At 43.6% G+C, this 20,067-nt stretch overlaps 1 protein-coding gene across 10 annotated transcripts in view; it reads right to left on the bottom strand.

The window, feature by feature from the left end:
- The window catches only part of TJP1 (tight junction protein 1), a 360,820-nt gene that overhangs the window by 91,119 nt on the left and 249,634 nt on the right, over positions 1–20,067 (bottom strand). The window contains exon 1 of one of the 10 annotated variants that reach the window (XM_081887568.1): positions 13,487–13,504. The exons of the other annotated variants lie outside the window; for them this stretch is intronic. Coding sequence (XP_081743694.1) covers positions 13,487–13,489 — 3 coding nt within the window. The 5' untranslated portion in view covers positions 13,490–13,504. Of the gene's footprint in view, positions 1–13,486; positions 13,505–20,067 lie in introns of those variants that run through there. 10 annotated transcript variants of the gene reach the window in all.

Here is a 20,067-nt window from a genome sequence, read left to right on the forward strand (position 1 = left end):
GAATTGTGCTTGCAAATGTACTGGGATCCAGTGTAGGTCTTTCAAGATGGCCGCTCCCAGTCACCAGTCTAGCTGCCGCATTCTGCATTAGTTGTAGTTTCCGGGTCACCTTCAAAGGTAGCCCCACATAGAGCACATTGCAATAGTCCAAGCGAGAGATAACTAGAGCATGCACCACTCTGGCGAGACAGTCCGTGGGCAGTAGGGTCTCAACCTGCGTACCAGATGGAGCTGGTAGACAGCTGCCCTGGACACAAAATTGACCTGCGCCTCCATGGACAGCTGTGAGTCCAGAATGACTTCCAGGCTACGCACCTGGTCCTTCAGGGGCCCAGTTACCCCATTCAGGACCAGGGTGTCCTCCACATCTGCCTGCCTCCTGTCCCCCAAAAACAGTACTTCTGTCTTGTCAGGATTCAATCTCAATCTGTTAGCCACCATCCATCCTCCAACTGCCTCCAGACACTCACACAGGACCTTCACCACCTTCACTGGTTCTGATTTGAAAGAGAGGTAGAGCTGTGTATCATCCACATACTGATGAATACCCAGCCCAAACCCCCTGATGATCTCTCCCAGGGGCTGCATGTAGATGTTGAAAAGCACGGGGGAGAGGACAGAACCCTGAGGCACCCCACAAGTGAGGGCCCAGGGGTCTGAACACTCATCCCCCCCCCACCACTTTCTGAACACGGCCCAGGAGGAAAGAGCGGAACCACTGTATGACAGTGCCCCCAGCACCCAGCCCCTCTAGATGGTCCAGAAGGATGGTCGATGGTGTCAAAAGCTGCTGAGAGATCCAGCAGAACTAGGAAACAGCTCTCACCTTTGTCTCTAGCCCACCGGAGATCATTGACCAGTGCGACCAAGGCAGTTTCAGTCCCATGAAGAGGCCTGAATTCTGACTGGAAGGGATCCAAATGGTCCGCTTCTTCCAGGCGTGCCTGGAGTTGTTCAGCAACCACTCGCTCAATCACCTTGCCCAAGAATGGAAGATTTGAGACTGGGCGATAGTTGGCCAAATTGGCAGCATCTAAAGATGGTTTTTTAAGAAGCAGTTTGATAACCACCTCTTTCAGCGGGTCTGGGAAGGCTCCCTCACAGAGAGAAGCATATAATTCACATTGAAACAAAAGACCTGCATGCTCTTCTCGTGAAAAAGGAATCACACTATGTGCAGAAATGCATCATGCAACTAGGTATTGCAAATGTCTACAGTACACAAGGGAATTAATACAGGAGATCTGTCTAGTTTTTATAGCACAGATTGAGTAAAACCTTGCCTTAAAAAGCATTCACTCATTCCAAAGAGGGGTTTATTTCAGTGTTTCCCAAAGTTTAAAATTATTCCACTGGAAATGGCGGAGGGGAAATCCTCATTACCACCTCCACCCCGCCAGGCGTTCACATCTGTTATGCAGTATCTTTTTTCAACTGAAGACGAAATGGCTTGAACTTGGGACTGAATGCATGTGAAGTTGATGCTCCATTTTGTTTTTCAGTACAGTATGGGAACATAGGCACCTGTCACTCACATGACATCATGTGATGTCAGGTGTGGACCTGGTAAAGATGCAAAGGAATTAAGAGGAACCTCAGAGTGCCCTGCTGATTGTTCCTTTGTTACAACAGCATGCATTCATTGCTGTTTAAATTTGCCACATAATGCAAACCACTCTCTGCTTCAGCAGACATCACAGGACAGCAAGTAACTGACTGATAGGTGGTCCCACACATCTATCCAATGTAGCCTGCAAAGAGTTGGCCAAAACTGGATCAAGCCCTCAGCCAAAACAGAGAATTTCAACACACACACACACACACACACACACACACACAGAGAGAGAGAGAGAGAGAGAGAGAGAGAGAGAGAGAGATCGGAAGGCTGCACTGGCCTGGGTGGTGTCGGGAGATGCTGCAGGGACCCATGTGCCTGGTGCAAGGTCGCACCAGCCTAGCAGAAGGCTGCGCCAGCCTGTGCAACATTTGGAGCATGTGTGATGTCACATGTATACACCGGGCCCCTTCAATCTTGGGGGCAACCTGGCACCTGTGGCACCAAATGAAGTGAAATGCAAAATAATCGTCATGCGCATTTGAAGTGCCAGGGCAAGACTGTAGATGAGGGGTTGGCAACCTAAGGCCTGTGGGCTGGATGTGGCCCAATCGCCTTCTAAATCTGGCTCACGAACGGTCCCGGAATCAGCATGCTTTTACATGAGTAGAATGTGTGCTTTTATTTAAAATGCATCTCTGGGTTATTCGTGGGGCATAGGAATTTGCTCATCCCCACCCCCAATATAGTCTGGCCCACCCCATGGTCTGAGGGTCGGTGGACCAGCCATCGGCTGAAAAAGATTGCTGAACCCTGGGCTAGATGGCCATTCTTAATGTTAAAAAAACTACATTGGACAAGAAGCCCAGATTTTACAATGTGGGCCAATTTAAATATTTTCCAAGTTGGTCTGCATGATACTGAATGGGAGTCCGCAGTAACCTTTCAATTTTGAAACACAGAGTACAGTGGTACCTCGGAACTCGAATGGCTGCATTCTTGGAGCTTTCAGTTCCTGAACGCCAAAAGTGCATGCTCCGGTTTTTGAATGTTTTTCGGAACACGAATGTCCTACGCAGCTTCCACTGTGCTAAAACCTAGCTGTTGGCCAATCAGAAGCCATGCCTCGGAAGTCAAATGTTTTGGAAGTCGAACTGTCTTCCGGAAAGGACTACATTCAAGTTCCGAGGTACCACTGTATTTGTTTTGTTGACTGAAGGCCAAGAAATGTACACCTAATGCAGTCTGACTAATATCTGACTGGGATTTCACAGACATGGTAACAGATGCTTTGAGACAGTTATTCCTCAAAACTGACCCAGAAAACAAAGTTACTTGAAGTAAGAAGAAGGAATCTTGGGTTTCTTGCCTCTAGTAAGTCTGTAATGTGATGATCCCATTATACATCTTTTTAAAATGATTGTGCATTTATAGCAAAGCCAATAAATAATAATAATAATAATAATAATAATAATAATAATAATAATAATAATAATAATTTATTATTTGTACCCCGTCCATCTGGCTGGGTTTCCCCAGCCACTCTGGGCGGCTTCCAACAAAGATGAAAAATACACTAAAATGTCACATATTAAAAACTTCCCTGAACAGGGCCTTCAGATGTCTTCTGAATGTCAGGTAGTTGTTTATCGCTTTGACATCTGATGGGAGGGCATTCCACAAGGCGGGCGCCACTACTGAGAAGGCCCTCTGCCTGGTTCCCTGTAGCTTTGCTTCTCGCAATGAGGGAACCGCCAGAAGGCCCTCAGAGCTGGACCTCAGTGTCCGGGCAGAATGATGGGGGAGGAGACGCTCCTTCAGATATACTGGACCGAGGCCGTTTAGGGCTTTAAAGGTCAGCACCAACACTTTGAATTGTGCTCGGAAACATACTGTGACAAAATATTTTCTCCAAAGATGCATCCACCAAAGATATTTAGTGTTACAGAGATACTTGTGTGCAAGAGGCAGATGAATTGATAGAGCTCACCACTGAAAAAACAGTTGTGTGAAAGGCACAACCAACTAGATGCAGTTACTTAAATTTAGCCCCAAATCTGTTTTAGTTTGCTACCATTTACCTCCACTGAATTGCAACTTATCCACTTTTGTCTCATGTTTTCTGAGAGAAGCATATAGCTCCAGCGAGGGAGTCAGCAGTAATTTGTGCTTCACAAAATACTGCGTAAAAGCTACAAAATAGGGGTATGAAAGACAGCTAGAGAGAGAAAGAGAAGGAAAATATTTGTGGGTTTTTTGTGGGTTGGGGGAGAGTGAGAGAGAGAGAGAGAGAAGAAAATGAGTCACAAAATTAGTTTATTGAAAGTCACTTTTTAACTACCACATACTGTAAAACTTTGCAGAGATTAAAAGTTCTTCCACCACTGGGTATTTTGTCAAAACCCATCTTGCTTCAAAATCCTTGTTTTTCAAACCATCTGACTGTATCACCTACTGCATTGGTCTTCAGCTGGTGGGCCATGACCGGAGGCAGGAGCAGGAGCACCATGCAAATACATGGCTAAATGTTAAGAAATGAGTCCACAAATGTATGTTGGGTTAAAAGTGGGTCCTGGGTATGAAAAGCTTGGTGACACCTGACCTACAGGACATTTGCCCAACGTACAAGTCCTAGGTTCTTGAATCATAAATTCCTGTGGTTTACCTAATGTGACTTGCAAATAAATCTCTAGCTTTGTCTTACAAGCTTTTTATGAAATCTGAACAAAATTAAAAACATGAATGTCATATAGCAAGGGGGGGGGGGTTGTTTCCCAAATTGCTTCAGATAAACCCCATCTTTCTATGCAAAGCAAAAACTGTAATCCAGTTATAAAACCCTGACCAGAGTGTCCTCACAAGAAACAGAGAAAGCTCCTTACACCAGATGGGACCACTGGGTCCACTTAGCTCACTGCAGCCTATACCAGAAGTGGAGACCTTTTACTGGATGGCGGGCTTGCCTCTTATCTCCACAACCCTGGGGGGCAAAATATGACATGTGAGCAGGGCCTTCCACATGTCAGTCATCTGATGTCACAGTGATGCCAGGTGATACCAAGCTTAGGAGTCTAAGCTGTTGGGACTTTGAAGTGCAGCACTGGATTGTTTGCAAAAGGGCTTTCAAGCAGCCTCACATTGCACTCTAGGCTGCATATGCATGTTCTCAGCAAGGGAAAAGGTGTAAGTAGCAAGACTGAGCAGGACTGAACCACTCGCCAGAATTTTTCTCTACAACCATTCAACAGGAATGGCAGAATAGTTCCAAACCAAACGTGCTTTCTTTATTTCTTGATTCAGAAAATGCAACTGTATTTGTTTTTGTCAAATGCATAAATAAGAATTAAAAAATGTCCTCTTACTGGTGCAGCAATAAAACTGCTAGCACATTTGCAAAAGCTATGCAGGGTGTGGGATGGTTTCAAATTGGATGGAGGACCGTGTGTTGAGATTCCAGCATTGCAGGTGGTTGGGCTAGATTATCCTCAGGGTCCCTTCCAATTCTATGGAATATATATATACGAATTAGTTCCACCTGTGACTTGAAGCCTTGCATTACTGATATGTCACTGCGTTTTTTAAAACGGCTATGTTGACAGAAATTTTATGTGCTATTTTCAAATTCTTTGTTATTATCACAAGCCACTGGGGGCTGAAATTTATTACTGGAAAAGTAGAATACAAATATCAAACCAACCAGCTCCACCTTTACACCCAGGTGTAGGTAATTTAGAAATCTAATAGAATATAATTCAGTATCATGGTCAGTCCATGCCCAGAACATGTTTGTTCCTGGATGCAGCGTCCTGGGGTGAGGACTCCACCACCAGACCCAGGACATGCAGGTTGAAAGAAGAGTAAAAGCATTGCATAGGAAACCATACAACATGGGTTCACACATAATGCCAAGCTACTGTTTGGTGCTGCACAAGTCAACCTTCAGTCCATACTTTGCCTCCATCTCCTAAACCAGGTAGGGGGAACCTATGGCCCTTTGAGTGCTATTGGACTCTATCTTCCATCAATCCCAGCCAATATGGCCAATGGTCAGGTGTGCTAAGTATTAGGAATCCAGAAATATTGCAAGGGTTGTAAGTTCCCTACATATTCCAAAATTTCCTTCCTAGCTTCCTGTTCAGTGGAGACCATAGTTTGTCATTGCAGCAGAAATATGATTTGTGCTTGTCTTGATATTCAGAATTGGATACTATGGTCTGACATCAACTTGGAAACTTGGTTTCAAAGTCCACCTTGGGACACAGAGGCTTTGGTACTGTTACAACGAAAGCCTCAATAGTCATTTCATAACCTTCTGTACACAATATTACTGAAACAAATGATTTTTTTCTTTAAGTACAATTCTAAATAACTTGTGTAATAACAGAAGCCAAAACTATAATCCGTACTCTCATATATGATAATTAGGATAATCAACCAACTAAAGCTTTATATTTACTCAATTCTCAATCCTTTCAGAGAGTTTTAGGCACGACAAATTCCTGGTGGATTGTAATTTCACAATAAAATGGGATTCTCTCTTTGGAAAAACTCCAGGGCTTTTTCCCCTTAACTGCTTAATTAATTAGCTAGCAGGCTGGAATGGGTTCATTTTAACTTTCTGAAGCCATCTTAATCAAGTTAAGTAAGTAAAAACTGTAATTCATTATGTTAGCATTAAAGTACTAAAGACTGCAGCCAAGAGCTTCCAAGTTACCACTGATTCTGCCTGGTGGGCTGGGGACAAAAATATGCCATTTTTGCAAAAGCTACATTAAGCAACATCTGTGTGCCAAACGCCTCCATTTTAACAATGCTGAATCCTTTCCAATACCCATCTACTAAACATGGAGAAACTGGGTGTTTCCCAGATTCTCATGAAACGGTCTCCTCTCTGGTTTGACCCTGTGTCTCAGTGTGCACAGCACTCATACTCTCTCACCGCCCCCCAAAAACCACCTGTTCTAATGTGCAGGCCCTTCCAGCTGTCATCATGATGGGCATTTTGTCCTAACATTACATCAGAAAAATGCATACAGTAGTGTGGATGAGGGCAGTAAATATGACACACATGGGCTGTATCCTATGATAGTCAAACTCACAGATAGACCCACTGAAATTAAAGAACATGACCAACTCATATCCATTCAATTCAGAGGGTCTCCTCTGAGCAGAATTTAGCTAGATATCACCCCAATACCATAAACATGTTGCCCTAGCTCTTGCCCAGACCACGGAAACAGAGGCTTTTATCTGACAGTAAGGGAAATACTGTTATTGGGGGGGAAGAAGAGATGCAGACTTGGCAACAGATAACGAATCACAGATGCCACTATGCTCAGGCTACATGACAGGAAAGGTGAAGGTAGATGGGCTAGAAACAGTGGCCAAGTTTAAGGACAAGGAGCTTGGAAGGGCACAGAAGCAACCAAGTTGTCCCAACAGGTGGTCAGACTCACCTGCCAAGCTTTAGGCTCATGAGATTCTTGAGTCCTGCAAGACTGTTGAGCATGCAGATGCTCTCAGCACTGGGGAAGCTGCATCTATTCCCAGTGATGGAAGCATGGCTGACTCCTCAGTAACCATCCCCAAATTTCATTCCTGCGCTCTTCTCCCAGGGAGGGATGTCAGGAAATAGGAGGATATGGGCAGCTATTTCCTAGAAGAGGAAGGTACATACCTCCTCCAAATTCTGCTCTCCACCCTGTTTTTTAGTCACACTAATGTAGGAGTGGGGAACCTCAGGTCCAAGGGTCAAATGTGGCTCTCCACATCTCTCTACCTGGCTCCCATGTCCCCTCCCCAATCCCCCCCAGGCCCTGCTCCATGGCACCCTCAAGTGCTTTTCCCTAGCTGGAATGTGCCTTTGAATTGCAGAAATGCCTCTTGCTTGCCAGGATGGATATATCCATCTGTGTTCATGCCTGTGTCTGCACACAAACGGAATATAGTTGACACATCTGCTGCTCCACCCCACTCTTGCCTCTGGCTGCACCCTCCACTGGCATGTGGCTCTCTAGATGAAAAAGCATCTCCCACCCCAATGGTAATGAACTTTTTATGTAGTTTAGGAAAACAAGATGACTGTTAGCAAGAAGGGAGTAGAGGAATGCTGCTTGTACATTCTAAGTATCCAAAAGGTAATTTCTGTTGAGCCCAGAGCTCATGAAGAGACAATAAATTCTGACAGCTTCACAGAGGTGCTTATAAGGGGGAAGAGAGGAGCATCAAGCACTCCACTGATCCTGTAAGTGATAACTCTTGATCATGAATACGGATCTTGGTTTTTTGTTTTGCTTTCTCTTGGATGTACATCTTTGAGAAAAGTGAGCAAAAACATTGTAAACTATTTGAATGTTAAAACGATGCAGGATATAGAGATAGTGCGGCATTAGTGACAAAATTGAAAGGAACGTGCAAAGATGTTGTATAAGTAACAAGTAAAGAAACATAGCAAAATTAATCAATGATGGGGGATTAGAAGATAAGTGGTTAGTAGCGGCAATGGTTAATTTAAAAGAAATTAAGTAACATTAAAATCAGTCAAAATAATGGAAGAGGTTGCTGAAACTAATTTGGAAATTGGAATACAGAAAAGGGAGGTGTGAGGAAGTCGGGAAAGGAAGGTACATGAAATTAAGAATTGAACTTATATATTTTTCTTTGATTTTTATGTGTTATATTGTTTATTGTCTGTTATTGTGTTGTTTTGTTTTGTTTTGTTTGTTATGATAAAATCTGTTGAAACCCTAATAAAAATCTTTTTTAAAAAAAGAAAAAAAGAAAAGTGAGCTTGGAGGGTGGGGGTAATAATCATTTCCAAGCTCTTGTTTATAAACAAAACACTTCTACATAAAAAGATGGACGTACAGGTGAAACTCGAAAAATTAGAATATCATGGAAAAGTTCATTTATTTCAGTGAAACTAATATATGAGATAAAAGGTGAAACTAATATATGAGATAGACTCATGACGTGCAAAGCAAGATATGTCAAGCCTTTATTTGTTATAATTGTGATGATCATGGCGTACAGCTGATGAAAACCCCAAATTAACAATCTCTGAAAATTAGAATATTAAATGAAGTCAGCAAAACAAGAATTGCAAATAAGGCAATATTGGACCTCTGAGAAGTAGAAGCATGCATATGTACTCAGTACTTGGTTTGGGCCCCTTTTGCATCAATTACTGCCTCAATGCGGCATGGCATGGATGCTATCAGCCTGTGGCACTGCTGAGGTGTTATGGAAGACCAGGATGCTTCAATAGCAGCCTTCAGCTCTTCTGAATTGCTCGGCCTCATGTCTCTCATCTTTCTCTTGGCAATGCCCCATAGATTCTCCATAGGGTTCAGGTCAGGCAAGTTTGCTGGCCAATCAAGCATAGTAATCCCATGGGCATTGAACCAGGTTTTGGTACTTTTGGCAGTGTGGGCAGGTGCCAAGTCCTGCTGGAAAACGAAGTCAGCATCCCATAAAGCTCGTCTGTGGAAGAAAGCATGAAGTGCTCCAAATTCTCCTGGTAGACGGCTGCGTTGACCCTGGATGAAGCACAGTGAACCAACACCAGCTGATGACATGGCTCCCCAAATCAACACAGACTGTGGAAACTTCACACTGGACTTCAAGCATCTGGCATTGTGTGCCTCCCCATTCTTCCTCCAGACTCTGGGTCCTTGGTTTCCATATGAGATGCAAAAGTTGATCTCATCAGAAAAGAGGACTCGGGATCACTTAGCAACAGACCAGTTCCTTTTTTCTTTAGCCCAGGTAAGACGCTTCTGACGTTTCTTGTTCAGGAGCGGCTTGACAAGAGGAATAAGACATTGGAAGCCCATCTCCAGGATCCGTCTGTGTGTGGTGGCTCTTGATGCCCTAACTCCAGCCTCAGTCCACTCCTTGTGAAAGTCCCCAACATGTTTGAATGGCCTTTTCCTGACAATCCTCTCCAGGCTGTGGTCATCCCTGCTGCTTGTGCACCTTTTTCTTCCACACTTTTCCCTTCCGCATAACTTTCCATTAATGTGCTTCGATAACAGCACTTTGGGAACATCCAACTTCTTCTGCAATTACCTTTTGAGGCTTTCTCTCCTTATGGAAGGTCTCAATGATGGCTTTCGGCACAACTGTCAGGTCAGCAGCCTTCCCCGTGATTGTGCTTCTTACTGAACCAGAGAGACCATTTAAAGGCTCAGGATCCCATTGAGGGTGTTATGGATTGAATAGCTACTGCACCTTTTCACAATACAGTATTCTAATTTTCTGAGATTGTTAATTTGGGGTTTTCATCAGCTGTACGCCATAATCATCACAATTATAACAAATAAAGGCTTGACAGATCTCGCTTTGCATGTCATGAGTCTCTCATATATTAGTTTCACCTTTTAAGTTGAATTACTGAAATAAATGAACTTTTCCACGATATTCTAATTTTTTGAGTTTCACTTGTATGTTTTTAGTTCAGTGGAAAAGAAGTCCAAAGAGGCATTTAAGAGCAATTAGGATCCAGCCAAAACTGTTCCCTGGAATAAATGTTTTCAAAGCAGGTACTGGGTATCAACCTCTCTGCGAATCCAAGACGCAGCTGCTTTTATATATAATACGCAACTCAGCCACCAGAACATACATACTTGATACTTACTCTTCTGGAGATTTTCGCAATATTGTTTTAAGGACTTAAAAAAAATTATATGTCTATATAAATTTACCCCACGTTTCAACATTTTATAATTACAAGGTTATAGCTTCACAAGGCAGCTAATGCATAGAAAATTGCAAATAATCAAAACATTAACATAAACCAATTGCTAAAAAAGAGCTCTATAAAATGGTGGATGGAATAAAAACAACTTTAAGGCTATCCAAAGACCTAACAGAGACCATCTGCATCTCAGTGAGGTCAGTCCAGAAATGCAGAGCCATCACAGAACAGGGCCTGTCCTTAATATAGCCCGTCTTATATTTTGCTGGAAGCCGCTTGGAGTGGCTAGGGAAACCCAGCCAGGTGGGCGAGGTATAAATATTATTATTATTATTATTATTATTATTATTATTATTATTATTATTATTATTCAACCTGCTGTTCTCACTGTTCCCCAAATCTTAAGGCCTGGGCAGATCCATATGGGTGCAGGCAGTCCTTCAGATAGTCCAGTCGCAAAGCATGAAAAGCTTCAAAGGACAGTATCAGCACCTTAAATTAGTTCCAGAAATGAACAGGCAGACAGTATAACTGGGATGGAGCAGAGGCAATGTGATCCAAACACCTAGCTTTCACAAGCATTCTACCTGCTGCAATTAAAGTTTCCAACTAATCTTTAAGGGCACACTCACATAGAGTGCATTCAAGTAACCTAGCCAGGATATAACGCTTCACCAAGACAGGCAGTTATGTAAAGAACTGCACAGTATACATCTATTGTGCTTCTTTTTTCACAGATCAGCAGGGTTAGATTCCAAATAAAGCTGGCTGGAAAAGATGAGGAACATAATTTGGGCAACACAGGGAAAACCAAGTGGTGTTGTTTTTAAAAAAGCAAGAAATGAGCGTATAGAGCTAATTTATTAACAATGAGATGTACACACGTCGAAGATTGATTATTTCCTTTAGTTTCTTCTCAGTGCATCCACACAACTGGAATGTAACCAGTGATGTCTAAAGTTTCTATTTCAAAAGTTTGTTAGAAATGATGAATTGATGCCAGTTGCAAATAAATACAGTATTAGGTAATCTTGGCAATTTCAACATTTTAGCTTTGTTTAGTATATACAAGTAAAACTAAATTAGATCACTCGATAGGGCATCAGAAAATATTCCAATGCAAGGTGAAAAATTTCTGCTGCAAATTACTCTAATTTACTGGACACCCACACCATTGAATGTAACCCCTTACAGTAGTACCTCGGGCTAAGAACTTAATTCATTCCGGAGGTCCGTTCTTAACCTGAAACTGTTCTTAACCTGAAGCACCAGTTTAGCTAATGGGGCCTCCCGCTGCCACCACACCGCCAGCGCACGATTTCTGTTCTCATCCTGGGGCAATAACTTGAAGCGTCTGTAACCCAAGGTACCACCCAAGGTCACATTGACTGCCCCACCCACCTTTGCCTCTGGCATAACTTGCCCCCAGCATGCCTGCCTCCCCAAAGTCTGCCCACAAGGGAATACGGCCCTCAAGCTAAACTAAAGTTCCCCGCCTCTGCTGTATACTTTTCAAAAGAACTGCACAACTCTTTGGGCCAGTATTGCGGTTCTATGGGGCAGCAAAGGATGATATGAGTATTGTGGCTATCCTTCCACTTTTAACTACTGACTTGAACTTGGGAAAGGGTAGAGAAAAAATTACTATAGATTTGCAACTCATCCGAAGCTTAGAAAAAGTGTTATCTAATAGCATTAATGGGGATCCCATTAAAATTCTGTGATGTAACTGCTCTAGAGCCTCTACCTCTGCAACCAGCAGAACATAGCAGCTATTTTCACTCAACTTGCCTTGCAAGTTCCTCCTTGCTCTAAATTTTAATCCTCTAAACCCTGGACTCAGAAAAAGCAATTTGTGTTCAATGCTACAGTACCCATTTTTAACTTTAGTATACTACAATCATTTTTTTAAAAATAGCCCCAAAGAATATATCCCTAGAGAAGATGGTATTTTCACAACTAAATTGATCCTTCAAGGCTATGGTGATTATACCGCGAGACAAATTCACACTCTTGCACACAGTAAGAATCTTAATATATTTCACGTTGCTATACACAAATTATTTGCTCTCCTTGTTGCCATGGAAGCATCAGCAGCTGTCATTAATCCCTTCTTCCAAAATTAACTAAAGAATCTGCTCCCCCCCCCCCGCCAATTTGAGAAGCAGATTCCTCAGTGGACAATCTGGATGTGCGTTTTAGCTGCATTCTCTCAGCCTTTTTATTGCACCTGCTGCAGCAAGTAGCTCTGGCCCCACATTCCTTCCCTCAGAAGATTAAATCTGCATGGCAGCACATTGCCATTTCATGGGGCTGAGCCAAGCAGCAAAACCCATTTTAAATACATCAGCCTCTTAGCCCAGGAAGCTCATTACTAGCTGCAGACACAAACACAGGAGCACATGATGGGGGGCAGCAAGGAACCCCAGCGTTTCCTCTGGTGCTGGCTCTGTTTCTTCCACCAAGGATGGTAAATACAACCAAGCACACCACATTTAATAAAACAAAATAAAGCTCAAGCCAACCACATTTCACCAGGCTACTCCCAGGGAAGAAGCTTATACAAGCACGTAGAGATCCAGTGCAGACCAAACTCTGGCTCCATTGCTAACAAATCTGGAGTCAACCAATCTGAGAACACACACTCCTTCTCTTTTCCCTACATGCATCTCCAGCACAAACTGCCCCTTCACTTCCCTTGCTCATCTTAAACAATGTTTACTGTGCAATCTGTAATAAGCCTGCTCAGAAGTAATTCATAAGCACACAAGAGCAGTTCTGTTGGATCGGGCCAAGGGCACCCCAAGTCCAACATCCAGAGACACTCCTTCAGGTCTACTGGGCCTTTGAGGCCGTTTAGGGCTTTAAAGGTCAGCACCAACATTTTGAATTGTGCTCAGAAATGTACTGGGAGCCAGCAAATAAATATCCTTTGGGCTCCCTCACAGAGGAAGCATTCACTACCCTGTGGAACCCATTGCCCAGCCTGGCTCAGCTCACGTTTATGAGCTAGGATGGGGAAGGAGCCAGTTCGGTTTCACTTCTCCCGGCAGCCTGTCCAGATCCTCAGAGGTAACAGATTGGAATGGATCCCATATAACTTGACTAGAAAGAACTCTAGTGCTTTCCCGCCCCGATTGCTACCACAGTGGAGTCTACCTCTTTCCAAATCTGAGCAACTTTATCTGCAAAAAAGTTTGCAAAATCATTGCAGGAGATCTTGGGGTCTTCACCATGTCCCAGTGGTGAAGGTGGTTCTGTTAAAGAGTTTCCTGGTGCTGTTTTCTGCAGATGTAACCTTCGCCATCACTATCACCACTTGGTAGACTCAACGTTGACCTGTGTTTGGTCTAATTCAGAATGTGTTTTCCGCCACCAGCACTCAGCAACTGTTTCATCGCCCTCAGCTCCAGGGAAAACCATGGGGCTGTCCGGATTCCAAGGAACCAGAGGGCGCTTCGGAGCCAGACAGTCAACAGCCCTGGTTAACTCTGCATTCCAGAAGGCCAACAGGGAATCAACTGAGAGGCCATCAACATGGGATAAACCATTCCCTACCATTCTCTAGAGACCATTTGGATCCAATAAGTGGCAGGGGTGGACCATCCATCTCAGTCCCACCTTCCTGCGGAGGAAAAGGGTTGAGGAGAAGTCTAGTTGCACCAGAAAGTTAACCACTCATGGCACTTCTTTTATTTCACTGGAACTTAGTGTCAGATCACCCACATCCAGGGTTAGGTGAACACCAAGTCTAGGGCATGCCCACGGCTATAGGTCAGGCCAAACTTATTCAGGCTATTTTTTCCATGAAGTCCCAAACGGCCCCTTGTAAGGTTGTGTTGGTATGGACAACCAGACTAGGTGTCTCCAGGAGAACGTCCACCACAACCTGAAACAGTTCGGGCAGGAAATTCTTGGTGCAGTGGGGAGGTTGGTACACCCATAGGAATCCTGTACTGTTCCTATTGCCCAACTTCCAGAACACACACTCAGAAAACTGGGTCTCCCCAATAGGACCTGTATATAACAGAAACCTGGCAGACAAGCAGCAGCAATGACAGGCCCATCTGCCATGTCCAACCAAGTCTCTGTTACACATGCCAGGTCAATTCCTCCATCCACAATCAAGTCATGGATGGTAGTGGTCTAGTGAATCATTGACCTGGCATTGCGCAGCAGCACCTTAAGGTCATATGGGTCACCTTTGTTGATACCAACATCATTCTGGTTAGGACCAGAACCGGAGGCAGGGATAGTCTTCAAGCAATGACTAAACCTGCCTACTTGGTAATGACACAGTCTGGTCGTTGTGTAACAACTCCTCCTACCCGTGACCACTGATATCAGGTGTCCCAGTGCATCCCCCCCTAGTGGAACCTGCCCTAGCCGTTCTGTTGGCTGAGGCCCACTCTCAGGCAGCCCTGCCCTCCCCTCCCCCTTAGAACAGAATAACTATTATAAAAAGTGAGCTAAAAATACAAACTCACAGCAAACTAAAGAGCGGAGGGCTGCATATCCATAGCCATATCCATACAAATGCCTGCTCAATGGGTGGCTCAGCAAGCCGGGTGAAGCGTGCCCTAACCACCAAATTTTTCCCTCTTGCCATGGGTCCTAATCCTAAAGTATGGTGTGAATCCAGTTAAGACTTCTTTCTTCCTGGGTGCACATGCAAGAAACTCTTTCAGCAGGTATAGCCACTTTTCGGTATGCAGGGAGGCCATTCAGAGTTTTGCTTCTTAGAAGGTTCAATTCAGGCACGTTTTGAGTTCTTGCAAGTGAAGGCAATTAATTTTGCCCACAGGGATCAAAGGATAACATAAAAATACCTATGAATAAGAATTGTAGGCTCTAATCATAGTCAATTTGTTATTCCAAAGCAAACAAGTCATATTATTCTCTTCTTATATTTGATCGTGCAAAATATCCCATCCCATGTTACCTCTTTTCCTAGGAATTCGGCCTCATTGACCATTTACAGCCATCAGATGAATGGAAGATTGTAGTTTATACCTTCTAAAATAAACAAGAATCATTTCCCCCTCACATCAAAAAGAGGAAGCACCGTTACTATTTTTTCAAAGCCTTCTTCAGGGAAAAAAATACAGAGAGTGGGAATATTTCACCGAAGCTACATTCTTGTTTGGAGGTTCTAGCAGGGGAGCGCAGCTATCGTATACCCTTGACCGAAGAACGGTACACGTCCTCTTCCACCGAGCGCGCAGCTTCGGGAGGGACGCACATGGAGCGGTGAGGGAGGAAGGGGACACCCGCCTAGCCAGCCAGATCAGCCGAATCCACCCTGGCGATCAATGGGGTGACAGATGTCGAAGCTACATTCTAAGTTGACATCTTTTATTTTCATACGAGCGTAAGAAGTGTCTGCTGAATCAGGCAAATGCCATCCAGTCAAGTATTCTGTTCTCACAACAGCCAATGAGATGCCTATGGAAATGCAAATAGGATCTGAATGCAACAGCACTCTCCCCACTTGCCTTCCCATCAGAGGCGCACTCTCTGGACAGTTTATCTAATCCTCTTTTAAAGGCATCCAAATTGGTGGCCATCACTACTTCCAGAGGGAAACATCTTCCTACACACTGTGTGAAGAAACCATTTCTTTTGTATGTTCTGAAATCTTGTAGCATTCAGCTTCACGGGATGACCCTGAATTCTAGCGTTTAAATTCCAGCTCCTAACAGCAATTTGGTCTTCTTAAGCTTGTTCAGAATTTCATATCTTTTTCTGTACTACACGCCTTTCTCTTTGGCTCAGAGGTAGAGGACCTGCTTTGCATGCAGAAGGTCCCAAATTCAATCCCGGGCATCTTCAGGGAGATCTGGGAGAGAACTCTCCCTGAAACCCTGGAGAGCTGTTGCCAGTCAGTATAGATAATTTTGAGCTAGATGAACCATTGGTCTTACTCATAATTATATGTGTTATACGTAGGTGGCGCTCTGTGGGTTAAACCACAGAGCCCAGGGCTTGCCGATCAGAAGGTCGGTGGTTCGAATCCCCGCGACGGGGTGAGCTCCCGTTGCTCGGTCCCTGCTCTTGCCAACCTAGCAGTTCAAAAACACGAAGTGCAAGTCGATAAATAGGTACCGCTCTGGTGGGAAGATAAACGGTGTTTCCGTGCGCTGCTCTGGTTTGCCAGAAGTGGCTTAGTCATGCTGGCCACATGACCCAGAAGCTGTATGCCGGCTCCCTCAGCCACTAAAGCGAGATGAGCGCCAGAACCCCAGAGTCAGCCACGACTGGATCTAATGGTCAGGGGTCCCTTTACCTTTACCTATACATAGGGCTACCTCTGAAGATGGTTCAGAAACTTCAGCTGGTGCAGAATTAGGTGGCCAGTTGCCCACCGGGGCAAGACAGTTTGAGCATATTACACCAATCCTAGCCCAACTGCACTGGCTGCCAGTTAGTTTCTGGGCCCAATTCCAAGTGCTGGTTTTGTTCTATAAAACTCTAAATGGCTCAAGACTACAATACCTCAAGAACTACCTCTCTCCATTATGAACCAACTCAGACCCCGAGATCATTCTGTGAGGCGCTTCTTCATGTGCCTCCTCCATGTCCGGTCCGGAGGCTGGCAACGCAACTTTCTGCAGTGGCTCCCTGTTTGTGGAGGCTCAGTTGTCCCCTGCATTATGTACCTTTAGGCACCAGGCAAAAATGTTCCTTTTTAACCAGGCCTTCAGTTGATTTACATCCAATGTCCTTTTAAAATGTGTTGTAGAAGGGGGGGGGTTATTGGGCTGTCTTTTATTGTGCATTTTCTGTTTTTTTATATTGTGATATTATGTGGTGAACCGCCCTAAGATCTATGGGTAAAGATAATAATAAAATAAAATAAAAATACTCATTATCAGGGAATGTCCTATGGACTCTTATGTTCCTCTCCATCACAAATAGTTTTAAATTAAACTACTCAGCACCAATTCCTGCTCCCAGAGTGTGTGGTTACACAGTTTGAAATGGGTGGCAGCACAGGCAAAACAGACAATGGGTGCAGCAGCCACTGCTCTACAAATTGCATTTATTTGCAGCCATAGCTCTTAGTTTTACAATATGCAGCATTTATAGCTCAAGGGATACAGATTCAGCAACTGCTGCAATTCTTGAACAGCAAAAGATGTCCAGAGGGTTTAATTGTACAAAACTCCCCAACACATATATTATGCTGCCCCACTTGAACGTAATTAAATTGTGCCTCAAAATCTAGGGCTGCAATCTTTAGCCAGTTTAAGAGCATCCAGATTAACCAAGCAGATTTTTGTTTTACAACTGTAAGATAAAAAAATTTCATGCAAGAATCCTATTTGACAGCATCTCTGAAAAGGCATCCTGCCTTGCCTTTTACATAGTAGGAACACCTCTCCCAAGACAGCAGTACATGCAGACATGTTTTACAAAATATGCTTTCCCCCACCCAGAACTATCCTTTCATGCACATTTGTCTATATTTAATTAACCCATTTCCTCACTCAACTACAATTTCCGTAATCATTGAGTGAATTCCTGATGTTAAGAATTTTAGCCACACTAGGCTAAAACCTAGTTTGCACTCTCTGCTCTGTAAACAGGGAGAGCAAATTGGTATGATGGGAGACTGGGGTGGGGGTGGGGTGGAATTTGCCTGTTGAAGCCTTGCTTGGAAACACCCTTTTGTTGGTTTTTGTTTTGTTTTGCTTTTGCTGGGAAGGGAATTGAATGAAAGATAAGCCTGGCCACTGATATGTAATCAGCCAACTCTCCGGCAGAACAGGAACTGAAGGCTGGTGGAAAGGGGGGTGTTCTCCACAATGCGTTGGAGCAGCTGTATTTTTGAGGACACCGTGGAAGGACAAGGTGGTGGCTAGCCATCAACACACACAAGTTCTGCTGCTGCCATTACCTGCAGTGACAGCCTACACAAAAATTGTGATCCTGCCCCAAGGAACTGTCAGAGAGTATCTGGAAATGTATACACTGCTTTTTATATAAAAGAAGCTCAGAGCAGCTGACAAAAAGGTTCATAAAGCACATTACACAAAGTAAAATCAAAGGCGCTAAATAATTTTTTGCACAAAATAGAACCACAAGAAGATAAAACAATTCAGTGAAACCTGGAGGGTGCTTGGAGGCATCTACACCCATTGGAGAAGAAACTTAAACAGTTTTCCAACGAGAATTTCTGGCTCAGTTTTAGTCTACTCACACAACCTTCTGAGCACGGGGCGGCAGCAGCAGCAGCAACAGCAGCAGCAGCAGCAATATAAAGAGACAGCCTATGTCCTACCAGAAAGCAATCACTCTGTGTGGTAGACAAATACTTCAAATTCCTAAGCAAATTTACAGCTGGCCAGGTCTTGGCAAATTAGCTGTTATTCTTGCATTCTGCCATTCAGTACACTCATTTCTAAACACAATGTTGAGATGTGACCCCATCCAATTAGCAAGGGGGAACCACCCTATGGGAAGAAATGTTACATTGCAGAATGTAAGTGAGTTATGTTGATTTCCTTAGAAAATTCAGTAGTGTGGAGAGAAGGAAACCAATCAGGTGGGTTTGTGAAAAGCTATAGATGAGGAATAACTTTACAATAATGTTTTTGGGTCAAAAAAAAAAAACAAAAACTGAGTAATTGCAAACATTTCAGTGCTTTAAAATTTCCACTTAACACTGTACTGCAAGATCTTGCTTTAATCACAGCAACCAGCAAATCTTACTAAGATCAGTTAGATCTAAAGTCTATTATTGCAGCCCCAAAAATCTATTACCACTTGAAAACAAAATCTGCCCACATTCAGTAAATATGAACAGATGGAGTTGGGATTATGTTTTTAAAACATCATTGCACAAATAAAAGAAATTCCTCAAAAATGCAATTAGCAAATAAAAGAAATTCCTCAAAAATGCAATTAGCAAAATTTGATTACAAAAACGTACAGTTTAAAAGTATTTGATTTTAGCCTATCATCTATACAGTAAGATAGAGAGGTTTCCCCTCCACATACAATCTATTGATCTCATCCAATGTCTCAACGGAGTCCATTGACTACAATTGCTGCAAAGAAAACCTTTGTAATTATGCTTCATACTTCAAGGCAAGCAAAGCTTTTTTAGGCCAACCCATGCCTTATGCAAAGCAATTGAGAACAATATAAAATCTTTCAGAATCCACCTATAAAGCGCTTGCCATACACCCCCCCCAAAAAAAATTACATAAGACTAGCAACATATGACCATAACCATTTATTGTTTTACTTCCTTGAATGAACCTATGTAATCTGTCACTATTTTAGTGAGTGTCAAATATCTCCTCCTCCATTATCCAAGAAGTAGCCTCAAGCTTTCAGAAGCAACCCATGCTCAAAGCCAGAAGAAACACCAAGATTCTTGGGGACTATTTTCAGATGCCCAGGAAGGTGTTTTAGTTTCTCAGTCTAACTCTCTATTTTAAGCCGGGGCACAGAACCTGTGGCTCTCTAGATCAGACTTTAGCACCCTGCTTCCGTCTAGGAGCATTTGGACTCAAAGTTCCATTGGCCCTAGGCAGCATGGTCAAGTGAGGTGGGAGCCAAAGTCCAGCATTATTGGGAGAGTAAAGGCAAACAAACCTCCTCCCTCTGAAACATTGTACAGTCATACCTTGGGTTACAGCCCCTTCAGGTTGCATTTTTTTGGGTTAAGGTAAAGTAAAGGTAAAGGTACCCCTGCCCGTACGGGCCAGTCGTGTCCGACTCTAGGGTTCTGTGCTCATCTCGCTCAAGAGGCCGTGAGCCGGCGCCGTCCAAAGAGACTTTCCGGGTCATGTGGCCAGCGTGA

The sequence above is a fragment of the Podarcis melisellensis genome (assembly GCF_964234715.1).
Source record: "Podarcis melisellensis genome assembly, chromosome: 14".
Classification (NCBI taxonomy): Eukaryota; Metazoa; Chordata; class Lepidosauria; order Squamata; family Lacertidae; genus Podarcis; species Podarcis melisellensis.